This window comes from Oculina patagonica, chromosome 7 (genome assembly GCF_052425735.1).
Source record: "Oculina patagonica isolate OP01 chromosome 7, crgOcupat, whole genome shotgun sequence".
Taxonomy (NCBI): Eukaryota; Metazoa; Cnidaria; class Anthozoa; order Scleractinia; family Oculinidae; genus Oculina; species Oculina patagonica.
In genome coordinates, this window is record NC_135764.1 from 30,803,722 (window position 1) to 30,826,306 (window position 22,585).

The window sequence follows — 22,585 nt, forward strand, 5'->3', positions numbered from 1 at the left end:
GATTGTTAAGTCGTTGGAGGCATTTTACAAACGGTTTAGAGATGCGAGCAGCTAATTTGGACAGCTGACGGCCGTGATAAACTGCCATATACACAAATAAATTTACAACAACAGTTTATTTAAAAAACATCATAATTTGGTGTCGTTATTGCGCACCTCTATGTATAGAATCTACGTCATTTTGTGAGCATAATTTCGGAAATCCGAAGCATAATTTGGGAATTCTGGCATAATTTTTGCATAATTTGGCAAAATTTTGAGCACTGTTAGTAGCATAATATGCCACCTTTAGGAGCACAATCTATAAAAGCCTAGTATATAGGGGCTAATTAATCAGGCCTCTTACTCGACGTTCTTCCCACTTATCGCGTTTTTTTGCGCTAACTCCAACTATTTGAACGCCTGGAACAGATTAAAACCGTGTAAAGATCAAATCGTGCCTTCTTGTTACGCCTTGGTAGCATATTAGGCTCATTTGATCTCATGGCTCGGATAAGTCGCCTAAGTTGCCGCCAAAAAGGTAAGATAAGGTGTAAGAATCAAATAATACTGCACTATGTATTTCAACTGATTTTATTTATAGCCGTTGATTTACTGGTTACATAAATTGAATAAGCTACTTAGTAGTGCAATGGTAACAGGACATCAGGGCTTAAATAAGTCCATCAAAGAAATGGTCCGGGTAAAGCACCTGTAATCAAATAAAAAAATAAAATTTCGTTTAGGCCCAGTAATACGGCCAACATTTTTGCTCAACTTGTCTCTCTACATTGTTGCATTGTTAGTTGTCAAGTGTCGTTGCTCGTATTATCCTGGTATTACTTTCCATACAAAGTTGAACTCATGGTCGTCTTTGCGTAACATGAATGTTGCCACGACTTGCAACACGGGAGCCACATAAGACACATACAGTCAAACCGGATGTTCTTTTGATGGGAACTTTGCAATGTTGCGGCGCAATGTTCCAATATTGATTGACAGTTTGCTCGTCGCAACTTGCAACTTTCAATTCAAATTTGCCTGAGCAAGTTGCCAAGTTCCGGTTTTTATTTTGCCATATAAAACGAGAATGTACCACCTTTGTTTCAAAGAAACAGAAAATAATTGCCCCTTATTCGACTGTTCGTCAACAGAATGCGAGAAATAAGCGACAGGCTTAGTTTACATTGCTAAGTTAGGAATTACGTTTCAAATTTACAAACGTAAGCCGTAATTTGCGGAGCAAATTTGAATTTTTAAGCACAATTCCAAGTTTGGCGATTTCAACTAAGCCTGTCGCTAATTTATCGCAGTCTGTTGATAAGCAGTCGACCATAGGACAATTATTTCATCTTTCTTTGAGACAGAGGTGGAATTATTATGTTTCATACGGGAAAAATAAAAACCGGAACTTGGCAACTTGCTCAGGCAAATTTGAATTGAAAGTTGCAAGTTGCGACGAGCAAACTGTCAATCAATATTGGAAGATTGCGCCGCAACATTGCAAAGTTCCCATCAAAAGAACATCCGGTTTGACTGTAACACTTAACAATTTGTAATGCAACAATGTTGTGAGACAAGTTGAACAAAAATTGCTGCCCTTATTATTGGGCCTTTAGACTATCGTACACTAATATAATTTCCAAAACACAAGTTCTCTGCAAGATATTCAACTGTAACTTGTCAAGGTGTATGATGGGTTAAGTGGCTACTGGCCATGGTTTCCTACCAGTGATTTGCCATTCTTTTTCTGACCAGGAGTCAGAACCAATTTTAGGCGGAAAATTGAATTTAGATGGAGTCAGTAAAGGGTGTTAGTTTACTAAAAAAGGAAAGACCGTAAAACTAAAATTCTGTCCTGTAACTGCCAAACATCACACACTTTTTACCAGGCATTTTTAGCAAGAACAACATCCAGACACCACATCACAGAGGCTGTAAGGGCTTTACCTAAATTTTAAGATTAACGCGGGAAAAATAAGCGGAAATCTTTAAGGAAGTTAAACTGTGGCACTTCCCCTGCTTTCACAAATTGGAAACTACATCCTACTTCTAGAGTCAAATTTTCTAACTAGGGCGTTAAGGCATGAAGAGTCCCTAAGCTCAATCTAGTTTCCCTGTTGGTTACCGTATTTACTCGAACAAGCGCCGCGGCGCTTATTTAATTTTTCGTGCCTCAAGTGCGGCGCTTATTCGAGGGCGGCGCTTATTTGAGGGCGGCGCTTATTTAAAATTTGGACGCCACAAAGAATCTTATATTTTGCAGTTTTCGAAAATAGCGTCTTCTGATTGTCAGTTATGGTCTATTGCTGACAAGAGAAGTAGCGCTAGCTGTCCTGGCAAAGTTTGCGGCCTTCACAACATCAGTACAGAACTACGTATTGTAAGAATGTTAGATAGAAAACTAATGGGCGAGCAGTAAAACCATCACTGTGAACTGCAAAGCATCGCTCTTGATGAAAAGAAATGTCCAAGTTTGTTTTAGAGCTGCTTTGAAGTGCAGTTTTTAGTTAAACGGAATTCCTTGAATAAGCGCCGCATCGGGACTGCGGCGCTTATTCGGGGGCGGCGCTTATTAACTTTTTTGTCCAAAATGCGGTGCTTATTCGAGGGCGGCGCTTATTCGGGGGCGGTGTTTATTCGAGTAAATACGGTAATTGAATATTGTTCGTAACCAGTGGCGCAAAGGAGGGTTAACTAAAAGTTTGGTATTCTTTAACGGCTTGAGACTCTACTGCCGAACAAGATATTGACTTATTTTAGTCGTGCTAACCAGTTGTAGGGATACTCGCCTGCCATCAGGGAAAAAAAGAACCAAAGTCTGGAGTCGGCGTTTCCTCTGTAATCGTGATCTTTATGGTTTCTCGTGTTAATGGTTGCGTTGTTGCTTTTGATTCTGATAATGACGAGAAAAAGGATAAATGTGTGAAGCATAGGCCCGCAATTAAGTATATATAATATATGACTCCAGGGAAAGATCACAGTGCGGCGCGCGCGAGCGGAAGTTCTTTACCTAAAGATGGCTTTGTGTACGTGCTTTAACGGGTTTAAAGTAAAACTTGCGTTTTAAATTAAGAACAAAAACAAAACCATTTGTAAAATAAAGTATAAATACTCAAAAATAGAACGTCTGAGTCCTACGAACCTGGGCCGTAGTAACTTTGACGCAAACCAAGGCACTTGCCTCAATCATTTCTTTTTTTCCGTGTTTGTTGCTGTTTTTTTTTTTTTGAAGAGGAAAAGTCAATACTAAGAAAAATTATTGTACTCCAACCAAGGCCACCTGACAAAATTTTGTGCAAATTGAAAAATAAAACCTGGGAGATTTCTGACAAATTATCAATCTAAGCGCACTATATATTGAAGCAATGAATTTATGAGCTTTTTTAATCACTTCAGGTCTTTAAGGGCGGTTCATTTTTTATGAGATAGGGGGGGGGGGGCTGGTGGGATTTGAGGGGGGGCCATCCCAAAAATATTGGTTTCAAAGGGGGGGTCAGCCAAAAAAATATGGACTGTAAGGGGGGTTCACTAGAAATAATTATACTTTTAAGTGTTGTAAAGAGGCTTCTGTAAGAGTAAAAAAAGCTTGCCAGAATGCCCAAAATAACATTCCTGAGGTTATGAAAATTCAAATTTTCCCGGGGGAGCATACCCCCGGACCCCCCTACTTTGTTATGTACCAAATATCATTAACTTAACCCAACAGCTTATTGGTTACAAATGCAGACAACCCATACTAACAGATGGCATCCACAATAAACAGTTGAGGTAATGCCAGCTACTCGGGGTTGTGATTTTTGTACACTGATACATTCTTTAGTCACAAGGCTCGATATATTTTAATTTCACTTGAGTATTGTTTTTTTATTTTTTTTTTGGGGGGGGGGGGGGTGGGTCATCGAAAAAAATTTGGATTTCGAGGGGGGACCAGGTAAAAATTTTCGTTGAAAAAGGGGGGCCATTATATATAACAGTGACTATCTATCAAATCCCACCAGCCACCGCTACCCCATAAAAAATGAACGGTCCCTTATCTACTTGTAACAGTACCGCAATATGGACATCTGCATTTTTCGATGGCGGGGATGACAGGAACTTTACAACTCAGTGTTAATGGACAGTCTACTGTAACCCTGTTACAGAGTGCATCTCGTCCAATACATCCACAGTTGTAACAATTGTTGTTTCTGTGCTTCAGCCATTTGTCATTTGGGCCCACTGCATCGGGTCCAATGCATCCTGAAATCACCAAAGAAAGGAAAAGTTCGAACAAGAAGTGCGCATTAATTAATGATTATTCAATTAATTAATTAATAATTATTACTGTTGCGTCCAATGATGCTTTTAAAAATTGCGTATCTTCAAAGTTCTACAAGCGTTTTTCTGTTCTGGTACAAAAATACATGTAAGTCTTCGCTTGGGCCAAGTAGCCCATACCGAGGGGGCTTATCCAGGCTAAAGCAACACGAAGCCAATCGGAGTGTAAATATCGGATGGGATGAATGTTAATACACCTCTAACACCGAAGTTCATCCCGGTTTCTGTAGGTCGAAACGACTAAGAGTGTTGCTACTCCCCCTGGATGGAATTTCTAAGGTCGCCAGCTTAGCATTTTGTAGACTTGCTCCAAGTCGCTCGTTTCGTGCCGATAAAGTTACTTGAGTAAGTTCGCTTTGAAATCGCGCGGAATTTTTTTGTTCGTGCGTAAAATACACGAAGCAATGAATGACACACTAAATCAAAGAATAGCTCGGAATGAGCGTCGCTTGTTCCGCCACGATCCTCCGAGTGGCACTGTGAGATTAGAGTCTCTCACAAAAGAATTCCATTCTCGTCCACATAGCACGTTTCGTTTTTCTTAGCCGGCGTGGCCTTTGGACGAGAAACGAAAGGCCCTGGATACACAGGATCATGAGGACCCGCAGGCCTTAGTTACGGACGGATTGAGCGGCCATGAGCACACATAAGTGACCCGATTTCGCAATATCACACAATAGGCCTGTTGACAGATGACGCTATATGATGCTTCGAAAGCTTTGGTGAAGGAATGTTACGCATCATTCACAAGTCATCACTTGACAACTCTCTAAATAGAAGTCCTGGAGTCATATATTTTTAGCAAGCAGGCGTAGCAGCTCTACATGTATTTATAAGTCTCATTAAAAGAAGGTGAAAAGAAATTTATAATGAATTCGTTTGCTTTCAAGAATGTAGTCCGCTATTTTAAAAGTTTGGCCAAAACTTCGTCTTCGTCTTTAATGTAAAAAAATACATAATTCTTTCTACTGAAGCTGCGGTCTGGCAAGCTGATGTTGTCAACACCTACGTTATGTGGATCAATTTCCGTTTCTGGCGGTAGAATACATTATGTTTTGCGGCGCGCGGACTCGCTTGGCGGAAAAAAGTCAGGTATACAATATGGACATTGATCAAATCAGTGATCATTCGAATTCTAGCGAAGTTGAAATGGTGATTTACAGCGGCGTGCACGGGCGCCATCATTAAGACGCTTTAAGATACTGCCAAATCTTTCATATGGTACTTGCGTACGGAAAGAGTATTGTTCTGTCGGCAGTAGAAAAGGTTTGTTGTGCCTGTTATAAAAAAGCAACTGCATAAGCTTGCATGCGGCTCTTCGGAATGTTGTGTTTCGATCAGATTGACTTTTCTTATCGATGGACCGGATTAAATACACTGTGTCCAGGTAAGTCTGTTCCGTGCTTTGTTTTCAACGTAGTCAAAGAAGTGATGCGGGTCAAAATCGAACATATCGATTGTTGCGAGAAATTAAATTGTTCTGCTCTGACTAATTATTATTCGGTCCTTTCTAATACACGTTTTTGTGCTGCAATTTAATTATATGATCAGTAATGGAAAGCAGTTTCGTTGGCAATGAAAGACTTAAATTTCATTCACGAAAATATCGATTGTCAAGCACTGCCCGCTCAGATATATTACCGTCCAATGAATTGCTTAATTTATCACCGGACCGGATACGCATAAACATATATAATTTTTACTTGTTATTTTTTTTTAAATTATTTGCTCCTAATGTAGCGTACCCAGCAACAGTGGAAAATGGAAAGCCTTTCAAAGGGCATGTATTAGATTAAGACACATAAGGGACTATTATTTTATTTTTGTCAGAATGTGGGGATATTTGATAATGCCATACTGTTCTACAACTCCTAAGTGCAAGTATTTTTCCAACAGCAACAGAAACACTAGGTGGCACGCCCGTGATTCTGTGAGTTAGAACGTTATGGCATTATGAAACTTCCTGCATATTTTTCCCGATTCTATCCAACTCTAAGGGCAGGGGGAATTGGGGTTGTACGTTGTCCCAATGTGGGGATTTGATAATGCCATGATTTTCTACTAAACTCCTAAGTGCAAGAACTGCAACAGAAACACTAGGTGGCACGCCCGTGATTCTGTGAATTAGAACGTTATGGCATTATGAAACTTCCTGCATATTTTTTCCCGATTGTATGACACGCTAAGAGGTTTTTTACGGGGCAGGGGGGAATTGGGGTTGTCCTAATGTGGGGATCTGATAATGCCATGATTTTCTACTAAACTCCTAAGTGCAAGAACTGCAACAGAAACACTAGGTGGCACGCCCGTGATTCTGTGAGTTAGAACGTTATGGCATTATGAAACTTCCTGCATATTTTTCCCGATTCTAGTCAACTCTAAGAGAGGTTTTTTAAGGAGCAGGGGGGGAATTGGGGTTGTCCTAATGTGGGGATTTGATAATGCCATGATTTTCTACTAAACTCCTAAGTGCAAGAACTGCAACAGAAACACTAGGTGGCACGCCCGTGATTCTGTGAGTTAGAACGTTATGGCATGAAACTTCCTGCATATTTTTCCCGATTGTATCACACGCTAAGAGGTTTTTTACTGGGCAGGGGGGAATTGGGGTTGTCCTAATGTGGGGATTTGATAATGCCATGATTTTCTACTAAACTCCTAAGTGCAAGAACTGCAACAGAAACACTAGGTGGCACGCCCGTGATTCTGTGAGTTAGAACATCATAGCATTATAAAACTTCCTGCATATTTTAGTGGGATGTATCCAACTGAAAAAGGTTTCTTTAGCGGGAGTTCGAGTTTGAAGAGATTTGATAGTGCCACGATTTTATATTGTGCTTGTTAAGAATGCACCTTTTGCTTGCTTCCCGTGTTTTTCGTGCGAAGACATTTAGAAAATCGATCCTTGGATGGCTCACCAACAAAAGAATAGTATTGTTTTCTCTTGTTACGATGCGAATAGCCGCGGCGAGCTGTATTTTAATTTAATAGTTGACTAGTTTGGGCACTTAAATACGCCTTGCCGTTTTTTTTTTTGTGTTTGTGAAAAGCAGATTTCGTCTGAATGAGTCGTCTAAAGGCGTTCACGTAGAATGTCTGAATAACTTCTCACACCCTTCTCACAGTAACGACAGTAACATGTTGTTACATTCATACAAATAAACGATCAAAAGCCCCTTTGGGCTCAGTGTCTCGTGTCACGTTTTTCGCGTTTTTTTATTCATTATTCCATTGCTTGTTGGGGAATTCTCTGGCGCACAGCTAACTTGGAGAAAAATGTAGACTTTTCACTCAAGATGCATAATATTCCTCGTTAGAGCTTTATTCGAGGCGTGAAAATTCACAACAATATACTCGCTATTCTTGTACACACTCACACTCACGACAAGCTCAAAGAGTGTCTGCATTGAATAATGGATGGACACCTTAGCGAAATGGACAGCTTTTAAGAGTGTATCCATAAGAGGACCAGGCAACAGGTGATACAGCTCATATCACCGATTTCGCCCAAACTTAGCATACATGTTGGGTATGGTGAGCTATTTACTGTGACAAAACATCAGCTCAAAATATTTTATTCCCTTCAAGTTATGGCACCTTTTGCAAAAATGGCCATTTTTCACTAATTTATGCATATTTAATTAGCTGACTTTGATTGACCAGTTCCACAAGAAAAAAAGACTTCTGAAAATAAATTTCACTGCATTATATTCTGTGGTTATTAGGCTTTAAGTACAATAATTCACTTCAACCGTCTGATTTGATTTCTTCTCCTCAAACGGTCTTTTGGAAGGTACACATTTCGTACTGTTGGAAATAGCCTTTAACTAGTGCCCAATATCTCCCATGAGCAACAACTTATATACATTATTCTTACATGGGTAATGAAGTCCATCATTGAACTTTACAAAAATGCAACAAAATGTCTGGGGACTTCAATATTTTATTAGTATTGAAGAACTAAACACACGTGACTTAACGATTTCTTGCTATTTCATCAAAATTCACCGAAACACAGAAGCCATTTATTTGCCTCAATTCGGCACAAAATCGGTACGAAATAGCTAATCAAGCATAAATCTATAGATAACAATCAAAATATTGGCGAAGATTGGCAGTTAGGGCATTTTTCGGAGCGTTTTCAGAGCCATATAATTCGGCAATGTTGTGATAGTAAATGTAAAAATAGCAGCGAAAGATTTTCTTCAAAAGCTCGCTCAATTCAACATTTAGGCACATCAAAGTAAAGAAACAAGAAAGTAATACTACATACATGCCACTTATCGACACACAGATGCTTTCTTTTGAAGAATTTGTTCTTCCTCGCTGCACTTCGATCCTTCGATCGATCTCAATTGACATGTACTGTTGCTTTGAGGCGCGATGAACTTAGCCAATACATCGTGGGTCATTCTTCGTGAAAGGTGTAAACAGGTTGTCAATAAAGTCATTCAAAGAGCTGTTCAAAGTTCACGGAAGGACACTTGTCTCAGCCAGTTTGAATGAAATAATTTAACTGGAAAATAAACAGCCGCCATGTTGTATTTGTACTTTTGAGCCTGCCGTTTCAGTCAGCGGTAAAGCCGTACACTTGAGCAAGTACGTAGTGTAGTCATCATATAGTTGTTTTACTAAATCCTATATAGGGATGTTCATAGAGGGGATACATAGCCTAGCCCTACACAGCTATACACGCCTATACATAGCCCAACACAGCTATACACAGCTATACACAGCTATACACACGCGTGTTCATTTGCTTTTCCTTCGCAAATGTTTGTTTTCGTCGGAATAAGTAGCGGATGGTGTTATCTACCCTCTGAACAACCGGGGCTTGATCTTAGCCTTATAAGTAGTGTGCGTTTCTTGTAAAAGTGAGAATTTTTTTTCAACTTCTCCATTGAATTTTTTTGATAAATAGTTGAAGAGAAATACACTGGATGCAGTGTAATGTATGCGATGCAATCGGTTTTGATGCTCTGAAATTGAGCTCTGAAATGTCGGAAACCATTAACTAATCAGAGCAAGTTTTTCCATCTTATATCAGGTTAAAACTAGTATGTTTATTGTTTTTTTTGTTGTTGTTTCTGTCTTTTTTGGGAGGTGGGGGAGGGGGTGAATATGGACATTCGAAGAAATGGCGGTCAGGTTGTCAGCCTGGCCTGTGTACATATATTCCTTCTGTTCAAATCGTCTATATTATATTACACTTTGGCAGCTAGGAGACTGAATTTGTACCCACTCTCTTTTTCGGGATCTCACAAAGTTCTCCATCTGTCCATTTACCGATAAACGTCATTACTGCAGTTTTATTAATTTGTTTTAGAAAAGGGCTTTTATGGGGACAAATTTTTCCTCCTGAATGCCCACATTGCAAGTGACGAATTGCGGCTTCAAATGATAATTTTCTTCATCACCGACTCAATTTAAGTGGCTATGTGAGTTACAAAGACGCGAATGCAGACTTTTGTAGAGAGCTTAAACCCCGCATTAAAACTAAACAAATTTATTGCAAGACTAGGACTACGCAAGACGGCAAAACTTATTAGCTAAAATATAATGTTTCAACCAGCACAGGTAGTCTTCTGTCTTCTTCGAGGTCAACGCGAGGAAAACCCGTTTTATTCTTTGTTGTTTTCTCTCTCTACATTCACACCTTTATAGATATATGTATATATTTGCTGCGCCATATTAGCCTGTTCCAGGCGTTCGGTTAGTTTGGAACAGGCTAGCGCCATATAGACTGCGTCCCTAAAGGCATTTCGTACGTGAATACTTTGTTCAGTTCAGCACAGACGCTCCCCCAACTAAAGCACTTGCACAAGAAACGATTACAAAACCTACCTCGCTATCCACCGTATAGTGATTTATCCCGTGGTAAACGTTATTCTCCAATTTTGCTGAGTTATTCATTTTTTCCCATTTATGCCCCGGGGGTAGGGGAATTTGGTCAAAAAATGTAATCGTTATGCGCGGTATTAATCACTATTTCCGCCAGGGGAGGGGAATTTGAACAAGCAATAAAAAAATACAAACGTCTGGAAAGTAACTGGGAGACGTTGACATTTTGATTTATTTAACTGTGTAGCGTCTTTTATGCTAAAAATAATTGTTTATGTTCCAAAATGACGCTAAATGGCGGTATAAAACTGCTCCGACGTTTCGGCAATACTGCCTTCTTCAGGGTGCCACCCCCAAAAAGGCAGTATTGCCAAGACGTCGGAGCAGTTTTATACCGCCATTTAGCGTCATTTTGGAACATAAACAATTATTTTTATTTGGTTGCCGTGCATGCCGACCGTTGAACAGAAAAATCAAGAACTCTGTTTCGGTGAAAGTCAAATGGAACAGTATTTTTTCTGGAAAATCTCTTCGGAGATTGACGGAACGTCAAAAATTTTCTTACCATTTGTAAGGTTTCCCAGTTCTAGTCTCCCATCCTTCAGGTCTCCCACCAATGGAAAGAAATAACAGGAAACTGAGCTACAAATGGTAAGCGACACCTATTTCGGTTAGTTTGCTAATTTTGGAAAGAAGCCGTTCCATTTTTCAGTGGTCATTCCAACCGGTTCTCTCCAACAAATGGTAAGCACCCTAGAGTTCGTTCAGCATCACATTGCGGTAAACACGTCAAGCTGTAGCGGAGGAAATTGTTTTCCATACGACAATTTGAAAATATTCTCATTTTCATCAAAAACGCATCCAACGAACACTCGCGGAGGAAAAGCAAATGATCGCGCGTGTGGTCACGCATGATGGACGCGTGATGCCCAGTGAACAGCCGTACCGCTGACTGAAACGACAGGCTCAAAGGTAGAAATTCAACATGGCGGCTGTTTATTTTCCAGTTAAATTTATTTCATGCAAACTGGCTGAGACAAGTGTCCTTCCGTGAACTTTGAACAGCTCTTTGAATGACTTTATTGACAACCTGTTTACACCTTTCACGAAGGATGAACCACGATGGATTGACTAAGTTCAGCGCGCCTCAAAGCAACAGTACATGTCAATTGAGATCGATCAAAGAATCGAAGTGCAGCGAGGAAGAACAAATTCTTCAAAAGAAAGCATCTGTGTGTCGATAAGTGGCATGTATGTAGTATTACTTTCTTGTTTCTTTACTTTGATGTGCCTAAATGTTGAATTGAGCGAGCTTGTGAAGAAAATCTTTCGCTGCTGTTTTTACATTTGCTATATCACAACATTGCCGAATTATATGGCTCTGAAAACGCTCCGAAAAATGTCCTAACTGCCTTTTCTTCGCCAATATTTTGATTGTTATCTATAGATTCATGCTTGATTAGCTATTTCGTACCGATTTTATGCCAAATTGAGGCAAATAAATGGCTTCTGTGTTTCGGTGAATTTTGATGAAATAGCAAGAAATCGTTAAGTCACGTGTGTTTAGTTCCTCAATACTAATAAAATATTGAAGTCCCCAGACATTTTGTTGCATTTTTGTGAAGTTTAATGATGGACTTCATTACCCATGTAAGAATAATGTATATAAGTTGTTGCTCATGGGAGATATTGGGCACTAGTTAAAGGCTATTTCCAACAGTACGAAATGTGTACCTTCCAAAAGACCGTTTGAGGAGACGAAATCAAATTTGACGGTTAAAGTGAATTATTTTACTTAAAGCCTAATAACCACAGAATATAGTGCAGTGAATTTTATTTTCAGAAGTCTTTTTTTCTTGTGGAACTGGTCAATCAAAGTCAGCTAATTAAATATGCATAAATTAGTGAAAAATGGCCATTTTTGCAAAAGGTGCCATAACTTGAAGGGAATAAAATATTTTGAGTTGATGTTTTGCCATAGTAAATAGCTCACCATACCCAACATTTATGCTAAGTTTGGGCGAAATCAGCGATATGAGCTGTATCACCTGTTGCATGGTTCTGCCCTGTTCTCTCACGGGCACACTCTTAATACGCGCTTATAAATAGCAAACAAAAACATTGCGATATCTTTTTTTCTTTCGCTCCCTGCACTGTGCAGTTTGGGTTTTCAGATAATTTTGACGTTAGCGCGCGCTCTGCTTGCGGTTGTTAACGCGACACGTCTGCAATCAATCAACGTTAAAGACAAAGCCTGAATTTAATACGCGAGCATCCCGCATTGAAGAAAACGAAACAAGTTGCATCTGAAGTAAACGCAGAATGAAAACTGGCATAGCGAACAATTGATATAACAACTATAGAAAAAATGTTTCAAGCCTCAAGTTAAAGTTTTCACGCGTTGGTTGCCAGAAAAACCTACAATCGCGGCTTCACGCCGTGCCGCAATGATTTCGCTGCGTGAAATGAACCAAAGTGAAGAATAAACAGATTTAAACATTGTTTTAAATGCTTTTTAGATTTGTACACTAATATAATCCGTTATTATTCAGCTATCCGGCTTACTGGTACAACCGTTATCATTCTCAGTTAAAAAATAAAATAAAAACCAAATAAAATGCAAGCTGCGAACGTCGAAATTATCAATCAAGATGAAATTCACCTCCGCTGCGAGGATTCACACATTTTTGCGATTATGCTATATAATTACGCATGGCGTCTGTAGCAACGTTAGCTTCCAACAACGAACCGAAAAATGTCCCATGCGGGTCCTCATGTTTGAACTCATTCGAATTCTACCGATTGGCGTTTTGAAAACAAAGAAATGACTCTCCAACACAGTATAATAGAAACATCACGACTGCATACATGAAGACCAAAAGTCCCATAATCTGCATGGGACTGGAAATCTTTTTTACTCCAGAACCCTTCGATCCTCGTGCCAAGGCCCTAAAGTTCAACATCACTAGCCGGTCAGGCCTAGAATTAACCCAGATCTCTCGACCCGCAGTCCAGCACAGTAATATTAGGCCACTACGCCTCCGACTGTGAATACAAAAACCCCGGGGGGGGCACTCAAAAAAGTTTTATACGGGGAGGCTCCGCCCCAAGCTCTTACCCCTTACCCTTTTATATACCATTTTCACAGAAATTGTACCCCTTTCGTATACCTTTTACTGAAAAAAGGTACCCCTTTCATATACCTAAAAGACATGGCATAGACTTAGAACAGGACGTTTCTTGTCATTTTTATGTTGTGCTTTATAAATTAAAATAATACAGCCATAAAGTGCGTCTGTTCGAAATATTTTAATTCAAGGCCCTTTTTAAAACCTAAATGACGGATTAACATACCCTTTCATATACCTAAACTTGTGAAATTCCTACCCTTTTATATACCTGAAGCCTGAAAAAGGTACCCCTTTCGGGCGGAGCCTCCCCGTATAGGCCATTATATGGAGTACCCCCCCCCCCGGGACAAAAACTTACGCGGTTCCTCCATAATCCAGAAGTAGGACCCAGGATCGGGTGTTGGTTCCTAACAATAAAAATTATAATTCATATCTATAAGTTAAAAGACGAATAACACTTATTGTATCTCTATAAAGTAACAGCTTTATTTAATTAAAGAGGGTAACACATAACAGAATCACTGCTATAAACTAGCGGCGCTCTGTCCTAACAAATTATTCAGTAGTAAGATAGTCACAGTAGGTTACAAAATTAAAATCGGTCGCGATGGGGTTGCTGGAATCTCAGTTATCAAATAGATTTTGGCGATTTCACAGCCATCAATAAAATTGCTGCCTATTTCTAAGCTATCAGTTAAAACTGAAATCTCAGCTGACAGTTACGTTTTATTGTTGAAAAATGTAACTGAATATCTGAAAAATGTAATATGCTATGTTTAAAAACATCGGGAAAAAGTGAGCATTATTATGTAACCCACGAGCACTTTTTTAAAAAAAATAGCATTATTTTAGCACTTTTTCGGCAAAAAACGAGCACTTCTTTTAGCATTTAATGCTTTTTTACGAGCACTTTCGGTAAGAGCCTACTTGAAAGGGCCCTTTAATACGATTTAGTATATACTAAAACAGTGGATAGCGTTTTTGGCGCGCGCTGATTGGCTACTCAATCCTTTGCTTTTCACCTCTGAGCAACGCGCGCGAGAAAATTGTAATCTGTGGCAGTAATAAATAAGTCAAAAATCTTCTTTATCGGGTTCAGTATATCATCTTACTCTTTTAGTATACCGTAAAATTCCGGTTATAAGCCCCCCCCCCCCCGCTTATAAGCCCCCCTGGTTATAGGCCCATCATCCTGTAAACAAAAAAAATACATCCGATTATAAGCCCCCCCGGATATAAGCCCCCCTGTACCGGATGGCAGTACTGAATAGGGCTAAATGTTGCTTTATTATGCGTTTTTAACTCAAAAACGTATTTCCATCAACACTCCCGTGGCTCGTTTCGAAACGTTTTTTTCATTCCGCTTATAAGCCCTCCCGTATATAAGCCCCTCCACTTATAAGCCCACCCAAAACCCCTTACGAAGTTGTATAAGCCCAGGGCTTATAACCGGAATTCTACGGTATACTAAAACAAGTGTTCACCTCAGTGTCTGTGGCCAGTGATGGATATTTACCTCGACGCTTTGCCGCTCGGTAAACATCCACCACTTGCCACCTCCACTTTATTACCTTTGATCTATTTGGTGTAGTTTCGATGTTCGTCAAGGGATTGCTCAGTACCATTCCCGCTCCAGTAAGTAGAAAACAAACGGCTAGAAACATCTGTAGAAAATAAAAGACTAATTACAAAGTGTGTGATCCTTCAAGAAGAAGAAAAACGCACCAGTGCAGAAACGTACAGAGGCTGTACAGTAATAATAATAATAATAATAATAATAATAATAATAATAATAATAATAATAATAACGATAATAATAATAATAAAAATAACTAATTAACTAATAATTATTATCAATTAGTTAATAATTACTGTTATTATTATTATTATTATTATTATTATTATTATTATTAAAATTATTATCATCATCATTCGAAGCATTTTTTCCTTCCTTATCATTGGAGCCCACCACGTGATCTGCAAATAACTGCCTACAAATAATGGTCTGCTCATGCGCATAAACGTCTGTCAGTGATTTTGCTGCAAATAATATTCTGCTCATGCGTAGTTGTGTCTACTTCAAAGAAGAATGGCAGCTCGTTTTCCAAAGATGAAGAAGAGTGGTTGAATTTGTCTACTAGGCAAAAAAAAAAAAAAACAGCGAGACTTCGAAGAAGGCAATGAAAATTCCTCTTATTGTATTTCGGAAATATCTGAAAGAAAGAGAATTAGATGAAGATGACCTCGTATTATCGAAGGCAAAGTTACGCTTTTGTCTGAGTTAATTCAGCAAGAAATAGTGCGGTTTCCACGCAGTTCCCGAAGGTATTTGTGCGAAACAAATTCAGTGATTGAATGATAAAACTATTATTATTTATTATTTTCGTAATGGATGTTATACATGTATCTAGCACTGTAAATCGGATGTTAATGCCAAGAAGGCTTTTATCTTGAACCCCTAATTGATCACGGGGGCTAATTGATCACGCAATGTTAGAGGCGACTATCACAGGTGATTTCTGTCGCATACTAAGAAAAGATTAATAAAAACTCCCGAATAAAGGGTTTAAAAGCGATTGAAAACGATAGCTACCAATTAAAGTAGTTTACACCTAGAAGTGCAGATAGTGAAAATGAGGCGCGAGATATAATTTTGTCTTAACAACAGAATTCAACACAAAGGAAATTTGTTTTCAACGGGGTCTCTAGTTTTTTTGATGTCGATCGATTCCTTGGATTGCGTTCTGGTTTGACTTTGTCTCATTTCTACGAGAACTGACAATTTCACGAAAAAAAAAATTGGCTCGCGATTTAAAAGCATACACGAAAACATTTAAAGGTGAATTCCAGTCCGTACTGCGCAATCTCGGCTGCAATGTTTATGTGAGCCCACACGAAGGGAATGTTTACAAGCAAAACTAAAAATTCCGCGACAAACTTACCTTTTTATTCATTATTAACGCCAGATATCCTTGCAGAACAAATAATAACGAGTAGAAGAACCTTGATGCTATTTCAAACCGACGTTTTAGCTCATCGGAACTTCTTGAACGAAACGAACTGTAATGGCGGACTAAAACGTCATGTATGCTGTCACCGAAGTGTAACGTTTCAACGAATTCAAAACAAAAACGTAAACAAACCCTGAGTCTGCGCAGTACGGACTGGAAATCATCTTTAAGCGAAATAACGCGAAAACATGTACTGCACGATAAATGTTAGTCGAGTTTTGTAAATTAAAAAAAACGCTAGACGTCTAATAATATAAAAAAAATCGCCGCCGGCGGAAGTCCAATTTCAAGAAATGATTATGCATAAAAAATTGCCAGGTGATCATACATCACAGTGGACTACAGGTGAAAGAATCGAACAGAAAACTGTAAAACATCTTTTGTAAGCTTTCGTTGCAACGCTTTTAAAATTTCTACGTTAGTGCAACGGATGGCTACGAATCTTGTACTTAGTTAAATTGCTTAATGTTTTATTTTCATATTTCGCGCTGTTTCTCGTTTTACAACCCTAAATCCGATTTATTACCTTCTGGATCGGAGAAGCTAAGGTTGAAATTTATTTCAACCCCGTCGTGATCTCAAGCACAAGTCAGTTTACGCAGCTCAGGAGGCAAAAAACTGGTAAAAAGAAAATCAGTTCAGTATTGTTAAAATAGGAAAACACCTGAAGAAGAAAAACGAGGATCGCTAGCTTTTGAAGTTGGAAATTCCGTTCATGCATGTTATAATTAAATGTCCATAGTAGCCACCGCATCGTTTTGAAACAATAATGTTTTAAATTCATTTTTTAATTGCTTTAATGTTTTTTCAGTATATTGAAAGAAATAGCACACACACGCAATATGAAATCCGAACGCCGTGGTAAGGCCCTTAGCAGACAGCAAAGAAATCCATTTGTTTAAAAAAATCTGCAAAAGGCCGGTCAGTATGTGGCAGGAAAGAACTCGGCGTGAGCGACTTGCTATTCTGATCATGAACACATATATATATTTTTCACTAGACTTAGAAAGAAAGACACATAATTTAGCGTATGCATTTTTCAATGATATGTATTTTTTCTTAGCTATTTCAATTTTAATATTCTTTACTCTTGTAAATAATCTTAAATCTTTACTGCTTATCACCCGTTGGTATTAGCGTTATTTCTTGTTTCGCTGATCGGTTTTAATTATTGGGTTAAATAAAATCTTTTATTAATAGTGGAAAGGACATCGTGAGCACTACTTAACTTCTCAGACTTAACGTTTGCGCTGCTATTCGAAGGGGGTGGGAAGAGGTACGCAAATCCGCCGATCCGTGCTATTTTTTTTTTGGCCAAATCCGTAAATCCGCCTCTTAATTTTCGTTCAAATCCGAATCCGCAGAACTTGAAAACTTTGTGTGGTATAGTTTCACTTTAACAGATTTTGTTTTTGGTGACAATTTTTTTAAGAAGTTTGGTTTTATGTTTATGTGACATTTTCGCCTGCAGAGCGACGAAGACCGACCTTAATGATCCGAATTTCGTTTTAGTGTCCACGATCAGAGCTTCCTGACATGAAGAGTCCAGAATCCACGCCGAAATTCTCGGCTTATATGCGATTCGCTGTATTTTTGTAGTCCAGAGATGCGCTCAATATATTGCAACAAAATCCACAACCCGGGCGCGTTCTAAGGTCAAATCCGTCGATCCGCGAACTTATTCACCCCTCCTCTATAAGTTCATCTCAACACAAGAGAGCTATATAATTCCATGTTTACTAGGGCCCTTTCTACACTAAGTGAAGTTTGGAGAGCAAAAAAGTCACGTCTGCCCTTCGTTTCTTTTAACTTAAGAAATATAATAAATCACCTGTGAAATCACTGGAAATATCGATCATGGCAAGGCAAACCGCTTGTTTGAAAATGTTAATAATAATTATAAACAAAGCTCTTACCTTGGTTCGATGCAACTCGACGGCTCGGCCAGGATAAGAACAGTTTTCGATGTCACAAAATAAAGTATACAGAATAGTAGCGTGGTGAAATTGCAGGAGTGGTGGGGCGGGGACAAAGAAAACGATGGCTTTTTATTGGTTATTTTTTCTTTTGACTGACATCTGTCAGTCATTTGAGCTGCTTTATGCAGCGTTAACTTCTCAGCGATACCAACCACCTGGTAACCCGAGATCATCTCAACAGAATTTTTTTTATCGGACGCCGAACGATTTACCTGAAGATCTTAAGAGCACAATCACAATTGACATTTAAAGGGACTGTGTCACGGCTGAGTGAAGAAATTACTTTTATGAATCTAAATGACAAAATCATAGCTTCATCGCAACCAAACTGGTGTCTTCTGGGCGTTGATTTAAAGCTAGTTTCAAGTTAGATTAACTTTGAAAACTTTTCAGCCCAACAATATTTCAAAACCCGTATCGCAATCCGTTTCAGTCTTCAACGCTTTTGGTCATCCGTAACTTCTTTTGTATTTGGTGTGTTATTTAATTTTTATACGTCAACGAATTTGATGGTCATTTCCCATGCTTAAATTTACCTACAATTCGTGATACAGTCCCTTCGAGGCTTGTTTTTTTTTTTAACTTAACTTCCTCAAATTGGATTTTTTGTCTGTATTTTAATAACTTTTTAGCTTGTATCAAAGGACGCTTCTGTTATCGACTATAATTGGCGCTTGTTCCGACCATGGAAAAAGGGAGCTATCATTATTATCGATTATATCTTTATCACACAATTTTACCCCACCTTATGCAAAAAATTATCATATGTATTACAATTAAAGATTTTTGTATGAAAACAACGTCCTAGTCCTCACTTAAAAAAACAAAACCAATAGCTCTCTAAGTGCAATGCAAAACGGATATCAACTTAATGAAAGTACGTTAGTATATGAAAACTGGTAAGGGTGTATTTAGTGCTCACCAAAACTACTTATCGGACATTAATGTTTAGTGCTTAGAGCCAACGTTAACAGCGCAACTTATAATTAAGTTAAGTTGAGCAGGTGATTTAAGTTCCGAGATCTTCACAAACAACCTTTATCTGTGCAGATCAGGCCCTGTGACGCGTTTATAAGCCATTAAAAGCTTAGCCTAATTATCAATAAATATTCAGGAGCATAATTTTTAGACAGACTGACCAGAGCGCTTAACAGTAGTAATTTTTTTGTTTTGTTTTACCAATTTATGTTTTTTTTTTTCATTTCTCAGCTGTCATTAAGCACCGACAATACAATTTCCATGAATTCGATAAGTGTTGAACAGTGTGCCGCATGGTTTTACGGCACGTTAAGGCAAACCAGACTGCACTAAAGATGGCCGTTTTTACTTTAGTTGAACAAAAACGTGCAGGCACATGCGATTCAACGCTATTTCAGCTATTTAACAATTAGACTACGAGCCCGAGTTTTATGTGGGCGAATAGTTAACGAGGCGCAGCCGAGTTGGCTATCACTCATAGACAATGAGGGCAAGTAGTCTAATTGTTTTAGTACGTAGAAACTCTAGGGGATTGCAGTTGAAAACCTACAATTTGACAAAATAATTATCCATTAAAAAGCAATGGGCACGCGATCGTGCTCTATCAGTGATTTTAAAAAAGAAAGATGTATTCCAATTCTTGAGTTTTAATTCTTTAACAGGCAATGGTATATGAGCTCATATACCATTGACCACAAATATTGTAGCCGATACTCGCCGACGAGAACAGCCGGGGAGCTCAAATATTGCAATTCTTTTTTTTTTAATAAAGCAATTATTCCGCTTCGCTTGTTAATGCAATCCCCTGCAGGAGTTTCTACTAAAACTACTCGCCCTCATTATCTGTAAGCGATAGTCAACTCGGCTGCGCCTCGTTAACTATTTGTCCATTGAAAACTCTGGCTTGTAGTCTAATTGTTAAAATATGACTCTGACTATGACCTTTTGCTATATATTTCAGTCTCGGGCTCTTAACATCCCTTTTAGATCGCCATCAGACATGACTACGAGTGATAAGTAGCTTGCAATCAAAATACAAATTAACCTTAATCAAGGGCTCCTTGAGCAAACTCGTGGATTATTAAAATTAAATGATATGAATTGGCAGTAAATCGCTCGCAGTTTAGGCTTTTAACCAGTCGACTTTTTAAGACAGACAGCCTGTCTACGACTGCTCATATGGATTATCATTTGCTGCACACACAAAAAATGCTTAGTATGGATTTGCTGCTTTCAGTGAATGTTTTTCAGTTTTGTTTGTTTTTGGAATTTGTTGCTCTGTGAAGCATTATTCACTGGGGCATTTGACCGTGTAATGCAGAATTTGACCAGAATTTTCAAAAACATGCATTTTAATGTCCGAGGAGGAGATGGGATCTCTTGGGTTATTGCTGATTAGGTTTCTTTCATATTTTGGACTTCCTTTACATCAAAATTAAAAAAACAACCCTAAAGACTTGAATGCAAGACAACGCTCACCTCTTCTCTTTACGGAAACATTTTTTGATATTTTTCCGCGCTTTTCTCAGAAGCAGCCAATCCATGCTGTGATTACAAGCAAAGTCCAAGATACTTTTTTTGCTGGCCAAGCAACTCAAAGCGTTTATTTTATTCGTTTTTCTATGGAAATTCTTTCAAGCCCGTTTACCTTCAGTTTGATGACAAATTAGACTCCAATTTGCATACGCCAGTTGAAATACGGTGGAGCCTCGCTTTACGTTTAAGTTGTAAAATTAAACCTCCTACATTGATATGGGATTTTGATGGGCTTAGAAACCGGGGGGAGGCTTATAGGCGGAATAAAAATAATATTTCGAAATGACATGGAATGAGATAGAGCAAATCGGATGTATGTTTTTGTCTATAAGTAAATGGGCCTATAACCTGGCCGGGGTCTTATAAGCTGGATTTGTCGGTATTTTATCAGTAAAAACCTAACAGAAACGGCAAATAAGAGTTGGTCTGAAATCTCTGTTTTGTGTTACACAACTTCGAATTTTATAAGGAATGTATTCTTTGCTTTTAGTAAAAGTTTCGCGTGACCTAATCCATTCGAATTAGTTATTATCGTCAAACATTAAGTGTTCGTCTAAATTTATCATAGTGCCTTTAAATCAATTAAAATGTGTCGCATCATTTCAGCCTATTTTTAGCCCTATATCAAAGGAAATCCAATAAACAGTAAACAGTATATGAACGCTCCCGAGAGATTCTAGCTTTCTGTACGACATTGTCAGCTGCTGAATTATCTATCTGAAGAGGAACCGGAAGTGCTCGACGACGAGCATGCCATCTTAGATCTTAGAGCTCAATTTGCTCACTACGGAGCCGTAGGCGCGGCCGCGCGGGGCCTGATCATGAGGCCAAGAAACATTACACAGACCACAGGCAGCCCGGAGCCAACAGTTACTTATAGTTTAGCAATTTTAGAAACAGAAAAAAGGAATTAAAAGTATATTCAAAACGAAATTACTTTATTTCTTCTTTTCGTGAAAGTCAAGAAAGCCGAATTATGCCAGCAGTGCTAAATTTAGCCGTAAAAACTTAAAATTCTGCTCGGATTGCTAAATTATGCCAAAAAATATGTTAGCACAATCGACAAAGGCCTAATTATCGGTACTTTTCGCTTTTTAAACGAAAACTCTTACCTTGGTTCTTTACAACTCCACGACTCGATCAGGGCCAAACCATTCTCGTTGTCGCAAAGTATACAGAATAGTAGCGCGGTGAAAGGGCTACTTTTCTTATGACTGACAGCTGTCAATCTTTTAAGTTGCCTTATGCAAACCTTAGATCGTCTCAGCAGAATTTTCTTATCAGTGAAGCCAAATTGGACACCTAACAATGTTTGGCCGTTGTACTCTTCGGCTGACTTTTTAATTTCTGTTGTGGTTCCTCAATCTTGGCACGATTTGCCCGACGATATTAAGAACGCCGCAGCAATCTCTATTCATATTTGAGGCTTAGCGTTTTAAACGGACTTTTTGGACTAATGTTTTTTTTTTGCGCTTTCTCGTAATTGGCGCCTGAATCATGAAGAAAAAGCGCTATGGCATTATCATTGACTATCATTATCACAATTTTTCCCTCGACTATGCAAAAATATTTCTATGCGTGTTCGTTACTTAGTTTGCAGCTTTCATATGACGATTAAAGATTTTTGTATGCAAAGAACGTCCTTACTTGAAAAACAAACTACTAGCTCTGTGCGATGTACAGCAGATATCATCTTGAAGTAGGTTTGTATGAAAAAGTAGAGTTCGAAATTCGAAATCTTTCCGGTATTTCTTTCTATAAATCCTCTCTTAGATACATGCATACATATACATACATACTTTATTGTATA

General features: G+C 38.6%; 1 protein-coding gene across 1 annotated transcript; it reads right to left on the reverse strand.

Annotated features, from left to right (window-relative positions):
• Positions 1–559: 559 nt before the first annotated feature.
• Positions 560–18,265, reverse strand: LOC144660376 (uncharacterized). The gene is made up of 6 exons (XM_078520986.1): positions 18,199–18,265; positions 14,843–14,935; positions 13,630–13,678; positions 4,033–4,221; positions 2,772–2,875; positions 560–691 (listed from the first exon to the last, which is right to left on the reverse strand). The coding sequence occupies exons 2-5, from the start codon at positions 14,933–14,935 to the stop codon at positions 2,778–2,780; spliced, it is 429 nt and encodes a 142-aa protein (XP_078377112.1). The 5' UTR covers positions 18,199–18,265; the 3' UTR covers positions 560–691; positions 2,772–2,777.
• Positions 18,266–22,585: the final 4,320 nt, after the last annotated feature.

Bases quoted from the DNA above. Each gene is read 5' to 3' on its own strand.
- LOC144660376 (XM_078520986.1), bottom strand. From the start codon at position 14,935: ATGTTTCTAGCCGTTTGTTTTCTACTTACTGGAGCGGGAATGGTACTG. The intron at 13,679-14,842 runs GTAATAAAGTGG...TTTTATTGTTAG, and splicing joins CTACACCAAATAGATCAAAG to GAACCAACACCCGATCCTGG. The intron at 4,222-13,629 runs GTAAGTTTTTGT...TGGTGATTTCAG, and splicing joins CTGGATTATGGAGGAACCGC to GATGCATTGGACCCGATGCA.